This window comes from Elephantulus edwardii, unplaced genomic scaffold, assembly GCF_000299155.1.
Source record: "Elephantulus edwardii isolate Elephantulus edwardi_28Jun2011 unplaced genomic scaffold, EleEdw1.0 scaffold00001, whole genome shotgun sequence".
Taxonomy (NCBI): Eukaryota; Metazoa; Chordata; class Mammalia; order Macroscelidea; family Macroscelididae; genus Elephantulus; species Elephantulus edwardii.
In genome coordinates, this window is record NW_006399751.1 from 46,708,617 (window position 1) to 46,733,960 (window position 25,344).

The following is a 25,344-nucleotide window of genomic DNA, read 5'->3' on the forward strand; positions in this document are numbered from 1 at the left end:
CCATGGCTCTTCTGGGAGGATCTTAATCATTGAAGCGTCCTCCTTTGTTTCCAGCTGGGAGCTGGGACCAAACCAGACCATTTTTAAGTTCTAGTCTACACTTTTTTTTTTTGCTCTCTGTCGTCAACTTTTTACCATGGTTGCTTTTAGAGCACTCAGTTGTGGGAAATTTAGAGCACTCAATTGCTGGGAAACATCCAGTTCTGGTCTATAGAGGTTGAGGTTCATGTGGTCCATTAAGCCTTTGGATTAATTTTTTTTTTTAATGCATCTTTACTTTTCTCTTTGTTTTCAGCAGGATTATGGCCACTCACATGCTTTTAAGGCTCCCCAAAACAGTTGTATCTTTTACTACCTTGAATAACCTGACATTCTACTTTCTCTCATGGCCTTCCTTTCTGGTGTCTTTTGTTGTACCCTGGTCAAGCCTAGGTACTCAGAGACTGGCCACCTGGTTGTCCTGTCACTATCCTTAGATACTTCTCTGGTTTGACTCACCCATCTCTTGGATTCTATATCTTCCTCTTGATTGATTTACTATTTATTTTTCATAGGATAAATTTTCCTAGAGATTTCTGAGAAAGAGGGTCCTTGAAAAGAAAAAAAAATGTGCAGATAGTTCTCTGGAAGTACTTTCAATCTATTTTTATACTTGATTGCAACTTTGGTTCAGATTAGGATTGCAAGTAGGAATTAATTTCTTTGAGAATTTTCAAGGCCTTAGTTCACTGCCTTTAAGCTTACTCTTGCTTTTGACCCTTTAATGTTGCTGTTAAGGAACTTGAAGGCTATGATTAATGATTCTTTATATGTTACTCGATTTTCTTCTCTTAGGATTTTCTTTTCACATGTTCTAAAATTTTATAATGATGGAAACTTTTGTGCGGTGTTGGTTTTTGTTTTTTTTTTTGTTTTGTTTTGTTTTATTTTCATGCCACCATTGGGCCAGTATTTGTATTCTTTAGTTCTGGGAACTTTTCTCATATTATTGTTTTGACAATTGTCATCAAAGTAATTAATTAAATTTATTAACTACAATCAAAAGTAGAAGGGTTTTATTTTTCATATCTGGTTATGCCATATAATCTTTTGAATGAGTAGTATTTTTGATTGTTCGGTGCCGCTGAGTCAAGTGACCTTGTGAACAACAAATTTGAACCATGTTCTATCCTGTGCCATCCTTATAAATCTTTGATATATTTGAGTCCATTGTTGCAGTTAATGTGTTAATCTATCTCATTGAGGGTCTTTGTCTCTTTCATTGACTCTCCACCTTTCCAAGTATGATGTCCTTTTCCAAGGAATAGCCTCTCCTAACAACATGACCAAGTATGAGAGATGAAGCTTTGCTATCCTTGCTTCCAACGAGCACTCTGGCGGTACTTTCTCCAAGACATATCTGTTCTTCTGGAAGTGCATGGAATATTTTTTTATTCTTCTGTAATGTCATAACTCAAAGGCATTGATTCTTCTGCTATTTTTACTCATTGTCCAGCTCTCAGATGCATAGCAAGTGATTGGAAAGACCATATAGCCTGGATCAGGTGTACTTTAGTCTTTAAACTGACATCATCGTTCTTATTAGTTTGGAGAAATCCTTAACAGCAGACCTTCCCAGTGTAACATGTCTTTTGCTTTCCTGACTTCTAGTACCAAGGATGTTGATTGTAGATCCAAATAAGTTGAAGTCATTGAGAGTTTCAATCTTTTCTCTATCTATTGTGCTGTTGCCTATTGGCCTAGTGGTGAGGATTTTTGTTTTCTTGATATTGAGATGTAATCTATATTGGAGACTGTAGTATTTCGATAGATAGGTATTTTTATTACTTATTCGAAATTATTGACATAAAGGTTGTTATTGTTGTTGATTGCCTTCGAGTAGAGCATGACTCATAGCAACCCTATGAACAAAAGGCCTGAAGCTCCTCTACAACTATCAACATTTATCAAAGTTCATAGAGTTTCCAGAGGCATGATGTTTAGGAAATGGATGCCACTCCTGCTTCTAACACACACATGCACACAACACACACACATGCACCCCCACACACACTCACACACACCCTCCCCATACATACATGCCATTGTGCCACCTGCGACTCATAGTAACCCTATATGTATAAAACTCTGAACCCTGCTCTACCCTGAGCCTTTCTCACTGACTCTGACATATCTACCTCAATTACTCCAGTTACTGTATCATTCAGGATCTTCCTCCCTGCACTGTCCCTCTATCCTTCCAAACATGATGTCCTTTTCCAAGAACTGGTCCCTCCTGGCTATTAAAGTAGATTATTTTAATATTTTTTTTCCAGTTACTAGTCCTTGGAGCAGTTATCTATCATGGAAGGTTTTGTTTGTCTAGGATTTCTCATTAATTTCAATGTTAAGGTTTGACAGGTTATGTTTTACATTTTTGTTTAGTTTTGTTTTATTTTCCTTACTTATCTAAGCAGGAGGGAGTTCTGGTGGTCTAGTGGGTTGCTACCTAAAGACAGGCATTTTTTTCCTTTTCTTTTGCTTTCTCTCTCTCATTTTTTTTTATTTTAGGTGTGAACAGCTAACTTTATTCTACAAGCAGTGGAAATTTCATGCAGGGTTTTTTTCTTCAAACTTTAAAACATGCATTATAGAAAATAGAAAAGCAGAGAAGAAACACAGAAGCCACCCACAATCATCTAGTTGATTAGTTTATGTCCTTTTACATTTTATGTCTGTTTACCCTCTACCAAGCAGACATTTTTCTGTGTTTGAGGTCACACATTATGGATTTATGCTTTTCACACATCACAAGTATTTATAAATTCAAAGTCACAAAGCCAAAAAAAATAAAAAAAAATAAAAAAAGTCACAAAGCCATGAACATTTTGACAACTAAGCATATACTATACTGAGTCAGTCGAAAAGGACAAAAAAAAGCAGTCAGCCATTCTTGGGGGCAAAAATTTTATAAAGACAAACAACACCTCTAGTTAAAGATATTGGCAGAGCTGCAGTTGAAATACTGCATTCCTTTAATGTGTAATTTAAAAGAAAACATAGAGCAATAGAGTATAATGCTTCTAAGATAGCTATCTGATCTCTATTAATTTAACAATGTATTCCTACAATACAGACAAGAGATGCACACATGTATCATGGTTACTATAAAAATGCATAGACATACGTGCACACTTGCCTCCTCGTACATATCTCTCTACCCCTCTGCAGCCAATTGATCAATCTGGATGGACACTGCTCAGAGGTGGTATAGAAATTCCATGTCCAAGATGTTTTCCTAGTATAGCAAACATATTTGAAAATTGCTTAACTCTTGAGAAAGAGGGGATGAATAATGTATACTGCATTGAAACAGATGAGGGAGAGAGCTGTTTAAAAGGGGTATGTGATTAGATAGTATTGTTATAACAGGAGTCCAAAACGAAGGTAGCATAGTAGAGTGGACTTGGGAGGAGGGATTGAATAACAATGAAAGAATTTTTCTTTCACTTTTCAAAGAAAAAAATGAATTGGGGGAAGGGTTGGGCAGGGAGAAAAGTGCAACAATGAATGAATGGAAACCCAAAGTCTCTTTAAACTTTCATTAAAATAAGTTTAAAATAAAAAAAATTGTTTAACTCACTAGCACTACTTTATATACTACATTGTCACCTCAAGACATCTAAAAAGCTTAGATGCTACAAAAAAGATTGAAAAAAATAAGGCTGGCGTTTCTAAATCACCAGTTACTCTGTGGGAGAAAGATGAGCAATATACTCCTGTGCAGTTTACAATCTCTGAAAACCAACTGGAGGGTCGGCTATGAGTTGGTCGGGACTTGATGGCAATGAACAACAACATCTAAGCAGGAAACCTGCAAGAAACAACAGGATATCATCTTCTCAGTATTTTAACCTGGCCATTTTGGCTGTCCTTTCTTTTTTGTTTTTTTTTTGTTTGTTTGTTTTTAATCTTTAGTTTTTCTTTTGTCTGTATTCTTACAAATTTTTACTTCATGAAAAATGGAGCTAAAATTAGCATAATGTATATTCACAATTTTGGAAGATGCAGCTCCATATTTTAAAGCATGTTTGCAATATTGCACAACCATCACCACCATCTCCTTTCAGAGTGTTTCCATTAAACAGAAGCTCAGTACCCATTAGTAACTGTTCCACATTTGCCGCTTCTCCCAGCTACTGGCAACCACGAATTTTCTTTCTCTTTCTTTGAATTTGCCTAGTTTATATTGCATGTGAAAAGAATTGACAGTATGTTCCCTTTTCTGTCTTGCTTCTTTTGCTTGAAATGTTTTCATGGCTTATCCACATTGTGCATGTAGTAGAACATCACTCATGTTCTAAGTCACATATTGGGTCTGTTTTTTTATTACTTATATAGGAATTCTGCATTTATTAGTTGATTTTTATACCAGCCTTCAGTTTACCTTTCACAAAAAAAAAAGAAAAATCTGTTAACTACAAAATGGTAACATAAAGGTTTAAGTAAACATTATTTATTTCTTTTTTAGTATGCCAGCACCGAGGTTGATGGAGAGCATTACATGACCCCAGAAGACTTTGTTCAACGCTATCTTGGACTGTATAATGACCCAAATAGCAATCCAAAGATTGTGCAACTCTTGGCAGGAGTAGCTGATCAAACCAAGGATGGGTAAGGATCTTTATACATTTTCTGAAACCTGAATATCTTACTGAAAACATGTAGAAAAACTAAAAGTTTAACTTGTGCTATATTATTACTGGGGTCATATGTTTTATCTTATTCTCTTTTCTCTTAATGTTTTTATAATTACATGGAAAAGTTACATTTTATATAAATAATCTCAGTAGAATAAGGTCCAGATAACTAGCTGTATTTCATAATTTAAAAATACAGGGTCTACTATGTTTCAGACACTGTTCTATGTTCTAGAATTACATGAATAAACTACACAAAGCCACTGAACAAAATTTTAAAACACCTAAATTATATGACATGTCAGATGGTCATAAATACTGTGATGAAAAATCAGAGATGAGGTTGAGGAGTGTCATTCATCTGTCTACTTATTTATTTGGCAAGCATTTATTATACAGCTACCATGTATTAGGCACTATTGAGCCCTGAAAAACATGAACAAACAAGAATAAAAGGAGATTTGTGTGCTTTTCAAGCTCATAGTCAAGTGAAGGTGGTGAGTACACATGATAAATAGCAATATTTCTGGGATAAGATTCTATAAGTGAGATATTGAGATATTATAATGGAGGTATTGTAATGGAGAGGGTGAAACCAAGCTGCTCCTTGGAGGCAAGGCATCTGAAGCTCCATCTCACATACTTTGGACATGTGGCCAGGAGGGATCAGTCTTTAGAGAAGGATATCATGCTTGGAAGGATGGAGGGACAGTGCAGAAGAGGAAGATCAGGGATGAGATGGATTGACTCAGTGAATGGGGTTATGTGATTAAGTATGTTGGAAATGGTGAGATTAGCTCAGGATAGGGCAGGCTTCGGAGCTATGACTCCCAGGTGACTCAATGATACATAACAATAACAGACATATTCCTTTCCGGACATTTTTTTCTCCTCCTACTGCAGTGTTTATAATTGGCATATAACAACTACAACAACAATGGAGGTATAAACAAGGTCCATCATTAATCCTGCTTTGAGTGGTCAAGAGAGTATTAATCCTGCTTTGAGTGGTCAAGAGGTGAAGTTTGAATGAAATCTGACAAGATGAATAGGAATATGATATTGATTAGTGGTATCTCTGGGGGCATAGTCCATAGGGAGTTGTGCTGCTAACCCAAAATGATGCAACTTTGCCAGTTCTAATCTACCAGCAGCTCCTGGAGAGAAAGATGGGCAACTCCTTCTGTGCAACGGCTTCTGAAAACCTGCTGGAAGGTCACTGATTAGTTGATTTCACTCCATGACAAGGAATATTTATCTATAGTGTAGTATCTGAGAGGCTGGACTCTATGAGGAGAAATGTGGCATCAGGATTGGAGGAAGATTCATCAACAATCTGCATTATGCAGATAACACAACCCTGCTTGCTGAAACTGAGGGAGACCTGAAGCGCTTGCTGCAGGAGGTCAAGGACTGCAGCCTTCAGTATGGACTGAAGCTCAACATCAAGAAAACAAAGATTCTCACCAGTGGGCTGATGGGCAGCATCATGATAGATGGTGAAGAGATTGAGATTGTTAACAACTTTCATTTTGTTGGCTCCATAATCAACCCTCTTGGTACCAGCAGCCGGGAAACCAAAACATGAATTGCACTGGGAAAGTCTGCTGTCAGAGACCTCTCCAAAGTACTGAAGAGTAATGATGTCAGTCTGGAAACTAATGTGTGCCTGATCCAGGCCTTGATCTTTGCAATTACTTGCTATACTTCAGAAAGCTGGACAATAGCTAGGGATGATGGAGAATTGATGCCTTTGAACTGTGGTGCTGGAGAAAAGTATTTAATATACCATGGACTGCTAGGAGAACAATTTGGTTTGTCCTAGAGTGGGTGAGACCAGGCTGCTCCTTGGAGGCAAGGATTCTGAAGCTTTGTCTGACATACTTTGGATATATTGCAAGGTGGAACCAGTACTTGGAGAGGGATATCATGCTTGGGAGGGACAGTGTAGAAGAGAAAGACCCTCGATGAGATGGATTGATTCAGTGACTGGGGAATGGGGAAAGGTTTGTCAGAGACAGTAAGATTGACACAGATAGTGCAGGGTTTAGGGCTGTTGTGCATCGGGTCGCTAAGAGTTGCAGGTGACTAGATGGCACATAACAACAACAGCAACATAGTGATATGTTGTTAAGTGCCATTGTAATAGAAACTAATTCATAACTGACTCTTCAGCAAGATTTCAGAGGATGTAAAAGTACAAGAGGAGATTGACCGTCTTTTTTCCATGGAGTAGCTGGATTTGAACTACATTCCTTTGGGTTGGCAACATGACTTTTTAGGTCATTAGGTCACCAGAATTCCCTTATTTTGATATTTAACTGGAAATTGCAGAAAGCATCAGCTGTAGCATGAGATAGATAGATAGATAGATAGATAGATAGATAGATGATAGATAGATAGATAGATAGATAGATAGATAGATAGATAGATAGATAGAGATAGAGATAGAGAGAGAGACTGAGACTCTGACTGTGTGTGTGTTTATTTGGGCATAAGGGAGTAGGGAGATTATGTGCTAGATACTTTGCTGTGGCTTTGCTCTTGGTTGGCTGCTGTGTGAGATGTGGAGTTGAGACCTGTGTGCATGTTTTCGACTATATCCTGCAGACTTGTGATTCTGACTTGGAGATATTTTTAGCCTGGCAGTGAATAGAAGTGTGAAGTCACAAAAATAATAAGGTACACTTACTAGAGTGTCAGGTATTTTTTCAATTGGAGAAGAAAAGAACACCAATATTTTTACATTAAAATCACATGTGGGTGTATTATGGCAAATTAAAAAAATGCATGAATTTTAAGGACAGTTTTTACTTCATGTCAGATTTAAAGCTACATCCTAAGGTTCTAGAGGCTCGGATACTTCCTTTTTTAATTGTAGAGGTGCTTGAGTAGGATACTGGACAATGAGAAGGCAATAAGTTATTCTTACTGACAACAAATACAGAGATCAGATTTTAGAAAAATTTTAAGCAGGAATGTGACAAGACTTGTGCGCAGTGAAATCCAGGAAGGTATTGCAGTGATTAAAGTATAAATGCTAATGTCTTAAATATTTTTGAGTCCAGTGTTGGTGCCTAATTAGTTATTAATTTTTATTTTCCTTATTAAGCCTAATTAGAATGGATAAAATTTATGTGTTCCACAAAAATTTGTTGTACAGCATATTTTAAATAATCTGTAAGTAATAGATAGTAGAGAATTACAGGGAACTCTGGTGGCTTAGTGGTAGGTGTTGCCTTCTAATCCAAAGGCACATGGTTCAAATCCACCAGCTGCTCCATGGGAGGAAGATGGGCAGTCTCCTCTGGTGTGCTTACTGCCTCTACACCCAGTGGAGGATGAGCTATGAGCCAATTCTGGCTCAACAAAATAATATTAACAGTAGAGAATTTGTGAAGAAGCCAGGCTTTATGAGGAGAAGTGTGGCGTCAGGATTGGTGGAAGATCTATTAACAATCTGCGTTATGCAGATGACACAACCCTGCTTGCTGAAACTGAGGAGGACCTACCTCATGCACTTGCTGTAGCGTGTCAAGGACTGCAGTCTTCAGTATGGACTGAGGCTCAATGCCAAGAAGACAAAGATTCTCACCACTGGACCAATTGGTAGCATCAGGAAGGATGGCGAAGAGATTGAGATTGTTCACAGCTCCAGTTTGCTTGGCTCCATGGTCAACACTCTTGGCACCAGCAGTCAGGAAATTAAAAAACGTATTGTGATGGGAAAGTCTGCTGTTAGGGACCTCTGTAAAGTACTCAAGAGCAACGGTGTCTCTCTGGAGACTAAGGTGTGCCTGATACAGTCCATGGTCTTTGCAATCACTTGTTAAGCATCAGAGAGTTGGACAATGACTAGGGAAGAAAGAAGGAGAATTGATGCTTCTGAGCTGTGGTGCTGGAGAAAAGTATTGAATGTACCCTGGACTGCCAAGAAAACAAGCAGATTCATCCTGGAGAGGGTTACAGTGTCATTGATTTCACATGCAAGCAAGATTCTGCTGAAGATCATCCAAAAACGATTAGAACAGCACATCAGCAGAGAACTGCCGGAAGTCCAGGCTGGGTTTAGAAGGGGTCGTGGTACTAGGGATATTGTTGCTGATGTTAGATGGATCTTGGCTGAAAGCAGAGAATCCAGAAGAATGTCTATCTGTGTTTCATTGATTATGCAAAAGCATTGGACTGTGTGGATCATAATAAACTGTGGCTGACTCTGAGAAGAATGGGAATCCCAGAACATTTAATTTTGCTAATGCGAAACCTGTACTTGGATCAAGAGGCAGTAGTCAGAACAGAGCAGGGTAACACTGCATGGTTCAAAATTGGGAAGGGTGTATGCCAGGGATGCATCCTGTCTCCATACCTTTTCAACATGTATGCAGAGCAGATTATCTGAGAGGCTGGGCTCTATGAGGATAATTGTGGCATCAGGATTGGTGGAAGGTCTATTAACAATCTGCGTTATGCAGATGACACAACCCTGCTTGCTGAAACTGAGGAGGACCTCATGCACTTGCTGCGAAGGGTCAAGGACTGCAGCCTTCAGTATGGACTGAGGCTCAATGTCAAGAAGACAAAGATTCTCACCACTGGACCAATTGGCAGCGTCAGGATGGATGACGAAGAGATTGAGAGTGTTCACAGCTTCAGTTTGCTCGGCTCCACAGTCAACACTCTTGGCACCAGCAGTCAGGAAATTAAAAAGCGTATCGCGATGGGAAAGTCTGCTGTTAGGGACCTCTCTAAAATACTCAGGAGCAACAGTGTCTCTCTGGAGACTAAGGTGCGCCTGATACAGGCCATGGTCTTTGCAATCGCTTGTTATGCATCAGAGAGTTGGACAATGACTAGGGAGGACAGAAGGAGAGTGGATGCTTTTGAGCTGTGGTGCTGGAGAAGGGTACTGAATGTACCCTGGACTGCCAGGAAAACAAACGGATTTGTCTTGGAGAGGATTAAACCAAGCTACTCCTTGGAGGCAAGGATTCTGGGGCTTTGTCTGACATACTTTGGACATGTTGCCAGGAGGGACGACGGGTCCTTGGAGAGGGACATCATGCTTGGGAGGGTTGAGGGACAACGCAGGAGGGGAAGACCCTCTATGAGATGGATTGATTCGGTGACTGGGGTAATCGGGATGGGTGTGTCAGAGGCAGTGCGGTTGGCGCAGGATAGAGCAGGGTTTAGGGCTGTTGTGCATAGGGTCGCTATGAGTCGGAAACGACTCGACGGCACATAACAACAACTCCTTGGAGGCAAGGATTCTGAGGCTTCGTCTGACATACTTTGGACATGTTGTAAGGAGAGACAGGTCCTTGGAGAGGGACACCATGCTTGGTAGGGTGGAGGGACGGTACAGGAGGGGAAGACCCTCTATGAGGTGGATTGATTCAATGACTGGGGTAATCGGCATGGGTGTGTCAGAGGCCATGCGATTGGCCCAGGATAGAGCAGGGTTTAGGGCTGTTGGACATAGGGTCGCTATGAGTCGCAAACGACTTGATGGCACATAACAACAACAACAACAACAGAGAATTTGTATACATTTTGTATCTAATCTCCAAAAATAAATTAAGTTGAGAAGTCATTATGGATCACAGTCATTGGATCACTTAATGTGATATGAAAATGATATTCAGTCAGCATTTTCTTTATTTTTATTAAAGTTAAAACATTCTTTTAGAAATTATCAGAGTACTTGATACATTAATTGGTCTGAGGCCTACTTTCAGAATATTTATATATTTTCAAATGCTTCCTTTTGTCACCAGCTACTCTAGTTCCATTTGATTCGCATATTTTCTTTGAAGCTTCATGTGGTTTTTCCAGGCTGAGTGACATTTTTAAAGTAGGACATGTTCCTGTGGTCAAAGTCGAAGTTCCAAGAGGAGGATAAGTCAAAACTGGATTTTGGCTATTGACTTATCTACCCATGTTAGTAGTATTTACTTTTGAAAAGGATCAATCTCCCTTTTAAAAAGGCAAATCTATTTCAAAACGTTAAATTCTTCTTGAAACTTCTTTTTTTCTATGTGAAATGATTTAGATTGGGATTAAAGAGGAAATGTCATTGTGGTGGTTGTGTGCTTTCAGAACCAGCTCATAATTGTCTTTCCAGTGGGTTTTCAGAGACTATAAATTACATGAGAGGAGATTGCCCATCTTTCTCCTGCAGATCTGCTCATGGTTTCTAACTATCTGCCTTTGGGTTTGCAGAGCAACTTCTTACCCAGTACTCCACCATAGGATTGTCATTGTTGTTGATAAGCGCCATCGAGTTGTAGGCAACTCATAGCAACCCTATGAATGAATGATCTGAACACGTATAGCTTTCATCATTTCTCCACACTCATAGAGTTTCCAGAGGCAAGCTATTTTTGGAAGTGGATACCATGCCTGCTTGTTTTAATTTGGGAGCTCCACCAAACACTGTCCACCATGGGTAATCATTATAACATTTGACACATCAGTGTCACAGTGTTTATCATCAGAGCAACCACGAGTTCATGTGCTCTGAACAGCAAATGGACAGACCAGTGTTAGACAGACCACTTAGAAGAATGTTTGACCAAAAAGAATTAAAACCAGGCCCAAGGGCAGATTAAAATCACCCACTTTTGGCTTTGTAACATGACTTTCTATCCACTAGGCCAAGAGAGCTCTATGTTGTTGTTGTTAAGTGCTATTAAGTCATGAATATGATAAAAAGCTTATGAAATGTATAATTTTTTTTCAAAAACATAGAAAAATGAAATTTTTTTTGAAACATAAGGATTCTTACTCTCCTGTCCTGAATGTTCTTTAGAGATTTCTGAATTTGCTAAAGTGTAATACAAGAGAGGGTTTTATTCTGTGTTTTTGTTTAGGAGATATCCACAGTAAGAATCATCAGGTTTTCAAAAAGTTCTCTAATTTTACAACTATTAAATATCATTGCTAAGATTTATTTATGATTTTAGCCTAATAAAACCCAAGACTTTGATAATGTTTGGTTTATCCCAAATGGATAGCCTTTTCATTTAAGGAAGATTAGAATAGCTTATTTGGTGTATTTTGTTTATTCCAGCATCAACATAGATTCTTTTACTGTAGTTTTAAAATAATGTGATTATTATTATTGTTATTTGAATAATAGTTTATAAAGAATATAGAAATTCTATATGACCCATCTATTCTAGTGTTTGGAATATGTTGTTGTTGTTATGTGCCGCTGAGTCACCAGCAGCTCATAGTGACCCTATGTACAACAGCAGTAAACTCTGCTCTGTCCTGTGCCAGTCTCACTGTCTCTGACATATCTACCCCCATTAGTCTAGTCACTGAATCAATCCACCTCATAGAGGGTCTTACTTTCCTACACTGTCCCTCCATCCTCCCAAGCATGACTTCCTTCTCCAAAAACTGACCCCTCCTTACAATATGTCTAAAGGATGTCAGACCAAGCTTCACAATCCTTGCCTCCAAGGAGCAGCTTGGTTTAACCCTCTCCTAGATGAACCTGTTCGTTTTCTTAGCAGTCCATGGTATATTCAGTACTCTTCTCCAACACCACAGCTCAAAGGCATCAATTCTTCTTCTATTCTTCCTGGTCATTGTCCAACTCTCTGATGCATAGCACGTGATTGCAAAGACCATGGACTATATCAGGTGCACCTACACCAATGTTCATAGCAGCGTTATTCATCGTCACAAGAACATAGAAACAGCCCAGATGTCCAACCACAATTGAATGGATTGAGAAATTATGGTACATTCATACAATGGAATAATACATGGCATGCAGGAGTAATGATCTTATTACCTAGCTTGGGAGGAACTGGACAGCATTATGTTGATTTAATTGACTCAATCCCACAAGGACAAATATTATATAAAACCATTATTGTAGAATGAGTATGAGGATTCCTGGGGGGGTAAAAGGAGGGTGGAAGCAGAGGGTGAGGATGTGTGGAGGTTGGTGGATTAATCATGAGGTTGTACAATTTGATGGTGGTGGTGAGGGAATTTGGAAGAATCTTGTCTGAAAAACAATATATTAGAATTTTGTAAATAAACTAGTATAATAAAAGTATAAATTAAGTTAAAAAATAAAAAGTTTATAAAGCATTTTGTTTTATAACATTAATTATAATATCAGTAATTTTCTAGAACTTTATACACTTTGCTACTGAAATTCTCATTTCCATGAATCCTTTTATTTTACCCATTCCTGTGTTAGGGCTTTCTCCTTGGGCAAATGCCACTCTTATTTCTACTGTAGGTTTTTTTTTTTCTATAGAACTACACAACATTACTTTTAATTACTGAAGATCAGGTCAGAATTAGTATAGTCGATGCAGACAAGTTAAAGAAGTTTGTTTAGTGCATGGGAGAAATAGACTTCATGCTCTTGTTAAACGCCCCTGAGTTGACTCTGACTCATAGTGACCCTGTGTACAACAGAAGGACACTCTGCCTGATCCTGTATTATCCTCACAATTCCTGTTGTGCTTAAGCATATTGTAGCCACTGAGACTTTTCCTCTCTTTCTACCAACCATGGTGTCTTCTCTTCAAAAACTGGCCCCTCCTGATAACATGCTTAAAGTATGTAAGAGGAAGTCTCACAATTCTTGCTCCTAAGGAGCACTATGGTTGTTGCATTTCTTCCAAGACAGTGCCCTGGGCCGCTCCCCTCAACAGGTTAAAGAATTAAGCTAGGCAAGAGAGAAGAGGAAGAAACAGTGTCCAAACTATCCAATTAGTATGGTGTACAACAATTTTCAGTGGCCCTTGGGAAAGCTGACTTTAGGGTACAATATGGGGACCCTTAGATGCTTAGAAGGTCTGTTGCTGGTCTTGCACAGAATAATCCTGGTGTGGGCTGAAACCTTTGTTAGAGAATAAGACCAAGAACAAAGATGAGGAGGCAGAAGTGAAGATAAAAAGTAGAGAGATTTTAGAATAGGTACAACCTTAAAGTGAAGGGCCGTCTTCCCTGGAAAGGAAGAAATGCAGGAAGCAGTGCGCCACTGAGGTGAGGGGGGCTTCCTCATCCAGGTGTGGCTTAGGACTGGAATCAGGGCCTATGAAATGACGACGTCATGAAGAGTTCACCATTTGGTAGGCAGTTCTTATTCCAGCCCATTGCCTTTGACGTCACTTATGTTCCGCAAACACTAATTCCATACATGCCTTTATCTGCTTCCTGGTTCTGATGGCTTGTGTTTAGCAGACGTGAACTTCTGCCTCCCCTAGCTCATTGGCTCTAACCCTAACAAGTTTTTGTTTGTTCTTTCGGCAGCCCATGTTATATTCAGTATTCTTTAACATCACCACAATTCCGAGTTATCAGTTTTTATTAAATCTTCCTTATTTATTTGTCTAACATAGATAGGACGCAATTAAAAATAGCTAAATGTAGGTCAGGCACATCTCAGTCTGTTTCGTTTTGCTTTTGCATTAACAAACAGAAATTATTCTCTTACAGTTTATGAGGTTAGAAGTCCAAATTCATGATGTTAGCTTTAGGGGAAGGCCCACTTTGTTAGAGGTGGAAAAAAGTCCTGGATTTCTTTAGCTTTTATAGGTTCACACCTCCCCAGAGACCTCCATGTGCCTTAGCCTTACCTAGTATAAAGGAGCTTCATTTCACATGGCCCTAAAAATACACACTCCACTCCTGGAAATTATCTCTTAATTTCTTGTTGTTGTTGATTGCCTTCGAGTCGAGTATGACTCATAGCGACCCTATGAACAAAAGGCTCAAAAGCCCCTCTAGAACAATTGACATTTATCAAAGTTCATAGAGTTTCTGGAGACATGTTGTTTAAGAAGTAGATGACATTCCTGTTTCCAAACCTGCCATAGTATGTTATTGTTGTTGTGTGCCCTTGAGTTGCCTGCGATGCATAGCGACCCTCTGTACAGCAGCTCTGGACCCTTCCCTGACCCGAGCCAGCCTCACTAATTCTGACACACCAGCCCCCATTGCCCCAGTTACTGTATCATTTAATCTCATCTGGGGTCTCCCTCTCCTGCTGTCTATCCACCCTTCCAAGCATGATGCCTTTCTCCAAGGACTGATCTCTCCTGGCCACGTGCTCAATGTAGGTGAGGCAGAGCTTCAAAATCCTAGCCTCCAAGGAGACTTAGCGAACCCTCTCCAAGATAGACTTCTTTGTTTTGACAGACTTATTTGTTTTCTTGGCAGTGCATGATATTTTCAAGACTATTCTCCATCACCACAGCTTGAAGACATCTATTCTTCTTCCGTCATCCTTAGTCATTGTCCAACTCTCTGAAGCATAACAAGTAATTGAGAAGAACATGGCCTGGATTAGGTGCACGTTTGTATCTAGACTGATATCGATGTTCTTCAGTACTCTAGGGAGGCCCATAACGGCAGATTTTCTTTTGAACAGCAATTCGTCTTTTGATTTCCCAACTGCTGCTGTTAAGAGTGTTGATTGTGGATCTGAGCAAGCTGTAATTGCTAACAACCTCAATCTTTTCTCCATCTATTAATGATGCTGCCAATTGGCCCAATGGCGAAAATCTTTGTCTTCTTGATGTTGAACTTCATAATAGTACTAATATCTCTCTTTTAAAAAAACAAATTTTGTTTTATATTGACTTGCTTAAAAGTTCATATATGTTACGTTTCACACTATCCTTCATTCACATTGTGTTTCATACAATCATTCCCATTAATTATGTTTTATAAAATTAATTATCATTGAACCAATTATCTCTTGATTGTTAGTGTTAGATGCTGTCGAGTATGAGTCATAGAGACCCTATGGATAAAAGCTCTGAACTCTGTTCTATCCTGTGCCATCCTCACCCTTCCTGACACGCAAGAGTCCATTGTAGCAGTCACTGTGTAAATCCGTCTGGTTGAGGGTCTTCCTCTTCTTCTCAGGATCTCCCACCCTTACCAGCATCATGTCATTCTCCAAGAAATAGCCCCTTCTAGCAACACGCCCAAAGTATGTGAGGCTGGACAATAAATAAGGATGACAGAAAAATAATTGATGCCTTTGAGGTTTGGTGTTGGAGATGAGCACTGAACATCCCATGGGTGGCCAAGAGAATAAACAGATATGTCTTGGAGAGGGTGAAGCCAGAGTATTTTTTTGGAGGCAAGAATGATGAGGCTTTGCTTCACATGCTTTGGGCATGTTGCTAGGAGGGGTTTTTCCTTATCTCTTGATAGTGCTCCCTTTTTGTTCACTATAGAGAAAAAGCATTAAAGGCTACACTCAAGAGGAACTCCACTTCCATTTAGAGTTCTGATGAGATTAAGAGATGTTGCATTCTATCCTTAATCCTCCTATAATTTTTGTTTATCATATCAAGACCAATCTTTATATAGCTTCCACCTTATATCATGTGATATATGATTTTTTTTGAGACAGTTCAGCCTACACATTCTACTCTTTGGCCCCTAAAGGCTGTGCCTTTGTCATATGCAAAATAACATTCATCTCACCATATCATCATAAGTCTTAAGTCAACTCCAAATCTAATTCTATCCTTGGGCAAAACTCCATTTCATTTATGAGCCTAGATTGCAGCTTATGTGCTTCCAAAAGACAATGACACAGGCACAAAATAGACATTTCTATTACAAATGGAAGAAATTGGAGGGAAAGTAAGGATAACAGTCACCACCCAAGTAAAATATCCTGCAGAACAATTTACTTTTGCTCTCAAGGCTTTGAGATTGCTATTCATCTGCAAGCTGAACAATGAATAAGATGACAGAAGAAAAATCGATGCCTTTAAGAAGAGCTCTGGATATCTCATGGACTGCCAAGAGAACAAACATAAGACTTGAAGAAAGTGTAGCTAGAGTGCTACTGGGAGGCAAAGACGATAAAGCTGCATCTCACGTACTTTGGGCATGTCACTATGAGCAGCTATTCCTTGGAGAGGGTCATCATGCTTGGATAGGTGGAGGATTGGCAAAAGAGAGGAAGACCCTCAACCAGATGGATTGACATAGTAACTGCAGCAATGGGGTTGAGTGTGTCGTAGATTGTGAGGATGGCATAGGATAGAACAGGGTTCAGATCTGTTGTTCATAGGGTCACTCTGGGTTGTACTGACTCGATGGCAGCTAACAACAACAACAACAACAACTCACGGCTTAAAATGATCCTCCTTTCTCTGAAACCATCCAGGCAATATATCTGCCCCCAGGCTCTGGGTATTATCCAATTTTTCTGGGCTCAGGGTAGAGGCTCCTTGACTCTGGATGTCAGTTCTGCCTCCTAAGCCTACTCAGATAGCAACTTTGCTCCCTTAGCTTTGGACAGCTCCATTTTCCTAGTCCAACTGAGTGGTGACCCTACTCCTTGGTCCAGTGGGTCCCATGTTCTGTCCCCTGGGGCATAGTAGCCTCACCTCCTCAGCTTTGGGCATCAGTTTTCTTTTAAAGACAGCCCTGCACTCTGGAACTGAGTTAGCAAAGATACGACTCTTTGAAACCTAGGAAACGGTGGCACCCTTCCCCCGGATAGAAACCCCAGAAGCTGAAGTCTCATTTTGACACTCCAAAGGCCTTTGAGAATGAAGCATGTCTGCATCCCGTGTTCCTTGGCCTCTTGAATAGGCCGGCCTGGGCTCTGTTCTGTGCTAGGAAGACTTATAAAGCTTATTAGCATCTCCCTCTGCCAGCAAGCGTGGATTCAAAGATACCTAGTTTTCTAGCTCCATGGACCAGTAAGCCTAGCACCTCCACCAAGGGCTGAAATGTACCTTATTCTGCCATGGAGCCTCCTGCTCAAAGACAGGACACTCTCTTACTCCATGTGTTTGCTTCCATGTTGTCTTTTGTTGGTCTCCATCTCTGTACAGGTCTCCTTGTTGTCCTGCTATAATTTCTCTGCTGCAGCTTCTCATTATCTGTGCAATTTCTGGTGTGAAAATTCTCCTTTTCTTCTAAGACTTCACCAGAATTGCCTTTGATGTTTATAATTCCATCAACTGTACTCTTAGGGCAATTGCAGCTTTTACTGTTCTGTTTGCTAAAGCCATCCACTTGTGGTATCTGTGTTATATCAGCATTATATAACTAAGAATTTGGTACTGTGAAAATGGGGTGCTGCTCTAACAAATACATAAAATTGTGGATGTGATTTTAGAATTGGATGAATAGAATTCTACTATTATATTTACTATTGTTGATGATGATGTTATGTGCAATCCAGTTTACTAAGACTCATAGAGAACCTGTCAACAGTAGACCCAGACTTGGCTTATCCTGGGCTCTCCTCACCATCTTCAACACACTTGATTCCATTACTACTGCTACCATGTCAGTCTGTTTTGTTGTGGGTTTTCCTTACTTACAAGCATGATGTCTTTCTCCCAGGACTGGCTCCTCTGAACAACAGGATGAAAGAATGTGAGATGGAGTTTCATCATCCTTACTTCCAAGAAACACTCTGGTTTCACTTTCTCCAGGAGAGATCTCTTGTTCTCTTGGTAGTCCATGGGTATTCAGTACTTTTTCCAATACTGCAATACAAAGGCATCAGTTTTTCTTCTGTTGTCCTTGCTTACTATTTAGCTTTTAGATGCCTAGCAAACAAGTAAAAGACCATGCCTTTGATCATGCACACCTTAGTCTTCACGCTGATGTCATTACTCTCCAGTATTCTGGAGAGGTCCCTGACACTAACTTTCCCAAGGCGATATGTATTCTCTTGATTTCTTGACTGCTGGTCCAAGGGTGTTGACAGTGGATCCAAGTAAGATGAAATCATTGACAGCTTCACTTACTTCTCTGTCTCTTTTGATGCTGCCTATTGGTGGCAAGGATCTTTTTTGTGTGTGTGTTGAGAAGGAGTGTTTTGATATAGGTTCTTACTATGGAGGACCATTGAATAAAAATAAGTAACATAAAAAACTGTAATTAACATGATGTTGTTATGTGCTGTTAAGTTGGAACTGACTCATAGCTGACTCTCCAGCAGGTTTTCATAGGCAGTAAATTGCGTGAGAGTAGATTGCCCATTTTCTCCTGAGGAGCAGCAGTTCATAGATTTGAATCACATGCCTTTGAATTGGCAGCACAGCTCCTTACTGCTAGACCACCAGAGTTCCCAAAAACAAAATGATGAGTTGTCTAAAAGTAATAGCCTTTAGTCAAGTATTTTTAGGTGGATTGTGATTTCTACTTTAAAGTTCTAGTTGTATAAAGAAAAGTATTAAATACAGATCTCAGGGACAATTACTATGTGATCTGATTCTAAAATATTTAGACAGTTACTTGCATGAAACTGTAACTTCTAAAACCATAGTTTCTATATTTAGCTTTAGTCAGAATTTCATTTGGAGGCTCTATTTCCTTTCTACAATGTTGAAACTATAGTTTTCATCACGTTCACTTTTTCACAAATGTTTTCCTTTAATATTCAACATTCATATAGAAGATCCTTTTATGTCAAAATATAGTTACTTTAAAATAGCAAGATTAACCTATTATTTTAGAACTTTATTAGTTCCTATTCATTAATTGAAAAGTGACATTTTAGGGAAAAACTCTCAAAATATATTATTTAAATAATATATAGTCTTTATAAAGAAAAACTGACTACTGAGGTATATTAAGGTATGTTGTTGTTGTTGTTATGTGCCGTCGAGTCGTTTCCGACTCATAGCGACCCTATGCACAACAGCCCTAAACCCTGCTCTATCCTGCGCCAACCGCACTGCCTCTGACACACCCATCCCGATTACCCCAGTCACCGAATCGATCCATCTCATAGAGGGTCTTCCCTTCCTGTGCTGTCCCTCCACCCTCCCAAGCATGATGTCCCTCTCCAAGGACCCGTCCCTTCTGGCAACATGTCCAAAGTATGTCAGACGAAGCCCCAGAATCCTTGCTTCCAAGGAGTAGCTTGGTTTAATCCTCTCCAAGATGAATCTGTTTGTTTTCCTGGCAGTCCATGGTACATTCAGTACCCTTCTCCAGCACCACAGCTCAAAAGCATCCACTCTCCTTCTGTCCTCCCTAGTCATTGTCCAACTCTCTGATGCATAACAAGCGATTGCAAAGACCATGGACTGTATCAGGCACACCTTAGTCTCCAGAGAGACACTGTTGCTCCTGAGTACCTTTGAGAGGTCCCTAACAGCAGACTTTCCCATCACGATAAGCTTTTTGATTTCCTGACTGCTGGTGCCAAGAGTGTTGACTGTGGAGCCGAGCAAACTGAAGCTGTGAAGACTCTCAATCTCTTCGTCATCCATCCTGACACTGCCAATTGGTCCAGTGGCGAGAATCTTTGTCTTCTTGACCTTGAGCCTCAGTCCATACTGAAGGCTGCAGTCCTTGACCCTTCGCAGCAAGTGCATGAGGTCCTCCTCAGTTTCAGCAAGCAGGGTTGTGTCATCTGCATAACGCAGATTGTTAATAGATCTTCCATCAATCCTGATGCCACAATTCTCCTCATAGAGCCCAGCTTCTCGGATAATCTGCTCTGCATACATGTTGAAAAGGTATGGAAAAAAAAAAAAAAAGAAAAGGTATGGAGACAGGATGCATCCCTGGCGTACACCCTTCCCAATTTTGAACCATGCAGTGTTACCCTGCTCTGTTCTGACTACTGCCTCTTGATCCAAGTACAGGTTTCGCATTAGCACAATTAAATGTTCTGGGATTCCCATTCTTCTCAGAGTCAGCCACAGTTTGTTATGATCCACACAGTCAAATGCCTTTGCATAATCAATGAAACACAGATAGACATTCTTCTGGTATTCTCTGCTTTCAGCCAAGATCCATCTAACATCAGCAACAATATCCCTAGTACCACGACCCCTTCTAAACCCAGCTTGGACTTCCGGCAGTTCTCTGCTGATGTGCTGTTCTAATCGTTTTTGATCTTCAGTAAAATCTTGCTTGCATGTGAAATCAATGACACTGTTCTGTAGTTTCCACACTCAGTTGGGTCACCTTTCTTTAGAATGGAAACAAATATAGATCTCTTCCAGTCAGTTGGCCAAGTGGTTGTTCTCCAGATTTCTTGGCACAACTTGGTGAGCACATCCAGGGCAACATCTGTTATCTGAAATACTTCAATTGGAAGGAATTTTATAGTGAACACCTGTGGAAAGAGCAACTGCGACTTGGAGAAGGCCAAGTCTGACTTCTTTTAATTCCATAAAGGGGAACTGTCCCCATCAATAACATTCATACTATCAAAACAATATCTGCAAGCTATGGCTTCCCCTCCATCCCACTGCATGCTCCTGCACCTACTTTTACTAATCACTAGGCTCGATGTTCATTACAAATTGACTCATATCCATGACCTTATTCACGGCTGTGGAATTTATTATGGAAATAGGTTGGAGGTAGGGAAAACAAAGATATCACACTTTGGAAGTTCAGGTTTAGTCCAGGAGTCCCAAGCCAGATTAACAAGGCATAGTTCCTCATTTAGTTCAGACAGCTTCTCAGTCAGCAAGTGAAAGTCCAGGTGCAGTCCAACAACACAAATAAAAGAAGTCTCTGGTTTCCTCGATTGTTAGCAAGTTTTATCTCGATAGTAGTAACAAGTCAGCTCTTCTTCAATCATCAGCAAGTAGAACGTTTAACTCTGGTTCAGTCTCCAGGGCTCCATCAGGTTGTACCTTGCCACAGGCTCTCTATAGCCTGGTTAGCTCTTTTTCTTATGTTGGCCTCACATCTGTTGATGTCTGTCTGCATTTGAGGCAGCTGGAGACCATTCCCCCAGGGAAGGGCCAACACAGGGCATATAAAAGTCATTTTCAGAAGTCTTAACACCACAACATCATAAACCTATCACATAGGTATATGAGCTCTGACTTCTCTTTTATCCCTTCTTGTCTCTCCATCCTTCTTTCTGTCCATCTTGTTTTGATGCACTTAAGTAAAATGCAAATATTGATAGATCTAGCTTAAGTATGTCAGTGTGCATGTTATTACCTGAAATTCAATATTTTCAATTTTTCCTAGTAGATGTAAGATTTTCACATACTGAAAATGATAAATCTTAAGGTACATTTGCTGCAGTTTTGTAGTAACACCCACCTTGGTAACCATAGCTGACTTTTTAAGTGTGCAGTCTTTTTCATGTGCTTTCTTCATTTACCTCTCTTATTTGGAGATGTTAAGATAATCTGCTGATAATCTTCTGATAATCTGCATGGACCTCTTCAGATTCCTAAAGAGCAATGATGTCAATTTAAAGACTAAGAGGCACTGATTAAAACCATCATCTTTCCAGTCACCTGCTGTTTACATCTGAGAGCGAGACAGTGAATGAGGATGACAGGAGAAAAATTGATGCCTTTGAGTTGTAGTGTTGGAGAAGAGTCCTAAATATTCCGTGGGCTGCCAAAATTATAAATAGACATGTTTTGGAGAAAGTACAACCATAGAGTGCTCCTTGGACAGAAGGATAGCGAAGCTTCATCTCACATGTTTTGGGCATGTTATTAGAGGAGACTAATCCTTGGAGAGGAACATCATGCTTGGAAAGGTGGAGAGTCAGCAAAAAGAGGAAGATCCTCAATGAGATGGCTGGCACAATATCTGCAGCAGTGGGCTCAAGTGTGCTGAGGTCAGCAAGCATGGCACAGGATAGGACAGGGTTCAGGTTGCTATGAATCATACTTGACTCAATAGCAATTAACAGCAACTTTAATATAGCATCCCACTTAACAAAGGCAATGACTTGACCCCCGATACATTTTTTAATAACTGTCTACTTATTATAGATACTTTCTTTATTTTCCAGCTATATATCTTTTAGTTAAAGCATTCTTGGCATAACTCTAAATTTGAGGAGACAGAGAAGTGTATAGTAATGAGAGAACACTCAGTTATGGTCAGATTTGGGAATGTTTTTAATAGCCCTACTAATTTTCTGAATATTTTTGAGCAGATCACTTTACTTTTAATTTTTTAAAAGTTCTTTTAGCTCTTAAGTTGCATCAATATGTGACTTGAATTTTTTTAAATATGCTGTTAGACCAATCAAGGAGTTCTGATGACCTAGTGGGTAAGGAGTTGTGCTGCCAGCTCAAAGGCAGGCAGTTCAAATCTACCAGCTGCTCAGCAAGAGGAAAAATGGACCATCTCCTCCTGTGCCATTGACAGCCTCTGAAAATACTCTGGAATGTCAGCTATGTGTTAGTCCCAACTCAACAGAATGAGGGGGTGAGTGTAGATAAACCATAGTCATTGAATAAAGTTCATAAAGTTTATATTTTAAATATAATAGCTGGCTACTTAATTGGGGACCTATACTGAAGGAATCTCAAATCCAGTGGTCTGTCTGAAGGAAATAGTTTCTGCTTGGCTCTAGGTATTTGAGGCTAGCTGGGGGATAGAAACCTAGTATTGCTCAGGTTTGCAATTTATTAAGAGAAACCCCAAAGCTTTATGCTAAATTTTATGGTTTCCTAATATTTACAACTAATCCCAATCTCTTAAGAAGTCCCAATACCTTTTCACCCTAACATGAAAAATGTAAACAACCCAGTCACAAAATGGGCAAGGGCTATGAATAAGACACATCATCAAAGAAGACATTTAGATGGCAAACTAACACATGGAAAAAAATGTTCAAAAGCTTTAGCTATCAGAGAGATGCAAATCAAAACAACTATGAGATATCATCTCACCCCAGCAAAAATAGCAAAGTTTGATGGTGCAGCAAACAACAAACGCTGGTCAGGTTGTGCAGAGATTGGAACTCTTATTCATTGCTGGTGAGAATGTAAAATGGTACAATCACTATGCAAGGCAGTTTGGTGCTTTATCAAAAAGTTGGAAATAGAAATACCATTTGACCCAGCAATTATTTTTTTTAAATTTTTAAAAATTTATTTATTTATTTTTATTGCATATCCATGTTTATTGCTGTATTATTCACAATAGCCATAACAAGATAAAGGTAGATAACCCAAGTGAAAAATGGGCACAGGATATGAACAGGCATTTCACCAAAGAAGACATTCAGATGGCAAACAAACACATGAAGAAATGTTCAGAATCTCTAGCTCTAAGAGAGATGCAAATCAAAACAACTATGAGATATTGTCCCTATCCAATAAGAATAGCAAAGTTTAACAGAGCAACAAACTACAAATGTTGACGAGGTTGTGGGGAAACCGGAACCCTTATTCACTGTTGGTGGGAATGTAAAATGGTGCAACCACTATGGAAGGCAGTATGGTGCTTTCTCAAAAAGTTGGAAATAGAAATACCATTTGACCCAACAATTCCACTACTGGGAATATACCCCAAAGAAAACAGAACTGCCACCCAAGCAGATATATGTACACCCATGCTTATTGCTGCTTTGGTCATAATAGCAAAGAGTTAGAAACAACCCAAATACCCATAAACAAACCAATGGATAGAGAAGATGTGGTATATTCACACAATGGAATACTACACCACATTGAAAAACAAGGAATTCATGAATTATTATACAAAATGATTGACCTTGGAGGACATTATGCTGAGTGAAATATCTTAGTCACAAAAAGACAAATACTGCATAATTTCACTGTTATAGAACAGGACTGATATGGGGTTGGGGAGAAACTAAGAAAAGAGGGGATAAATAATGTACATGGCATTGAAACAGATGAGGGAGAGAACTGTATAAAAGGAATATATGATTAGGTATTATTAGCATGACAAGAGTCCAGAATAAGAGTTGCATAGTAAAGTGGTCTGAGGCGGGAGTTGGAGGGGGGAAGACAACACTGTATAGCAATGAAAGAACTTTTTTCCCAAAGAAAAAAGTGAACTTGAGGGGTGGGGGCAGGGAGGAAAATGTGCAACAATGAATGAATGGAAATTCAAGTTCTTTATAAACTTTCATTAAAATCTAAAAAAAAAGACTAACAACTTTGGGAATAAGAGTGAGGGCCGATAAGAGTCAGATTGACTTGTCCGTATGAATTTACTTTTTGTTTTCACCGTTAGGCTTTCAAGGCTTTTAATTTTATTTTTTTTTTAATTTTTTTTTTGGCATTTTGAAAAAAAAATTTAAGTATTATCACGAAATGTGCAATGATCTAGGGAGATCTTACAAAGCAAAAAGGGATATGCATATGCTAGGCATTTCTCAAGCTGAAAACTGAAGAAAAATTCAAGCCTTGGGTTGCAATAGTGAAAGATTATATTAAACAAAACATTGAACAATGAAAAAAGCCCAAAAAGAAGATAGAAGAAATGTGAATTTAAAAATAATTAGCTGGCATTCAACCATTTCACGAGGAAGTATAAGCTGCACTGAAAGCATTGTTGTAACACAAAGCTCCTTAAAAGGAAAAATAGACAAATTTATATGTTTTACAAACATATGCAACATTCATTTACCTAAACCAAGATCTTTGAAAGGCAGGTACTTGATCAACCAACTATCAGAGATCCATATCTGTCCCCACCCCAAAGGATGGTGGTCTTGCAGAATTCAGAAACTATCAAATGATATCAGTAATATTATATGAAAGTAACATTTTTCTAACAATAATTCAAACCAGGAATATGTAGAAAAAGAACTTCTAGAAATACAAGTTGCACCCAGAAGAAAATGATGAGTGAGTGACATTATTGCTGATGTCAGGTGTATGTTGGCTCAAAATAAAGAATAACAGAAAGATATTTATGTGTGTTTTGTTTTTTT

General features: G+C 39.2%; 1 protein-coding gene across 2 annotated transcripts in view; it reads left to right on the plus strand.

Annotated features, from left to right (window-relative positions):
• The window catches only part of SLC25A12 (solute carrier family 25 (aspartate/glutamate carrier), member 12), a 148,433-nt gene that overhangs the window by 29,864 nt on the left and 93,225 nt on the right, over positions 1-25,344 (plus strand). For both annotated transcript variants that reach the window (XM_006878838.1, XM_006878839.1), the window contains exon 3: positions 4,511-4,653. In XM_006878838.1, the coding sequence (XP_006878900.1) occupies positions 4,511-4,653 (143 nt within the window). The remainder of the gene's footprint in view (positions 1-4,510; positions 4,654-25,344) is intronic.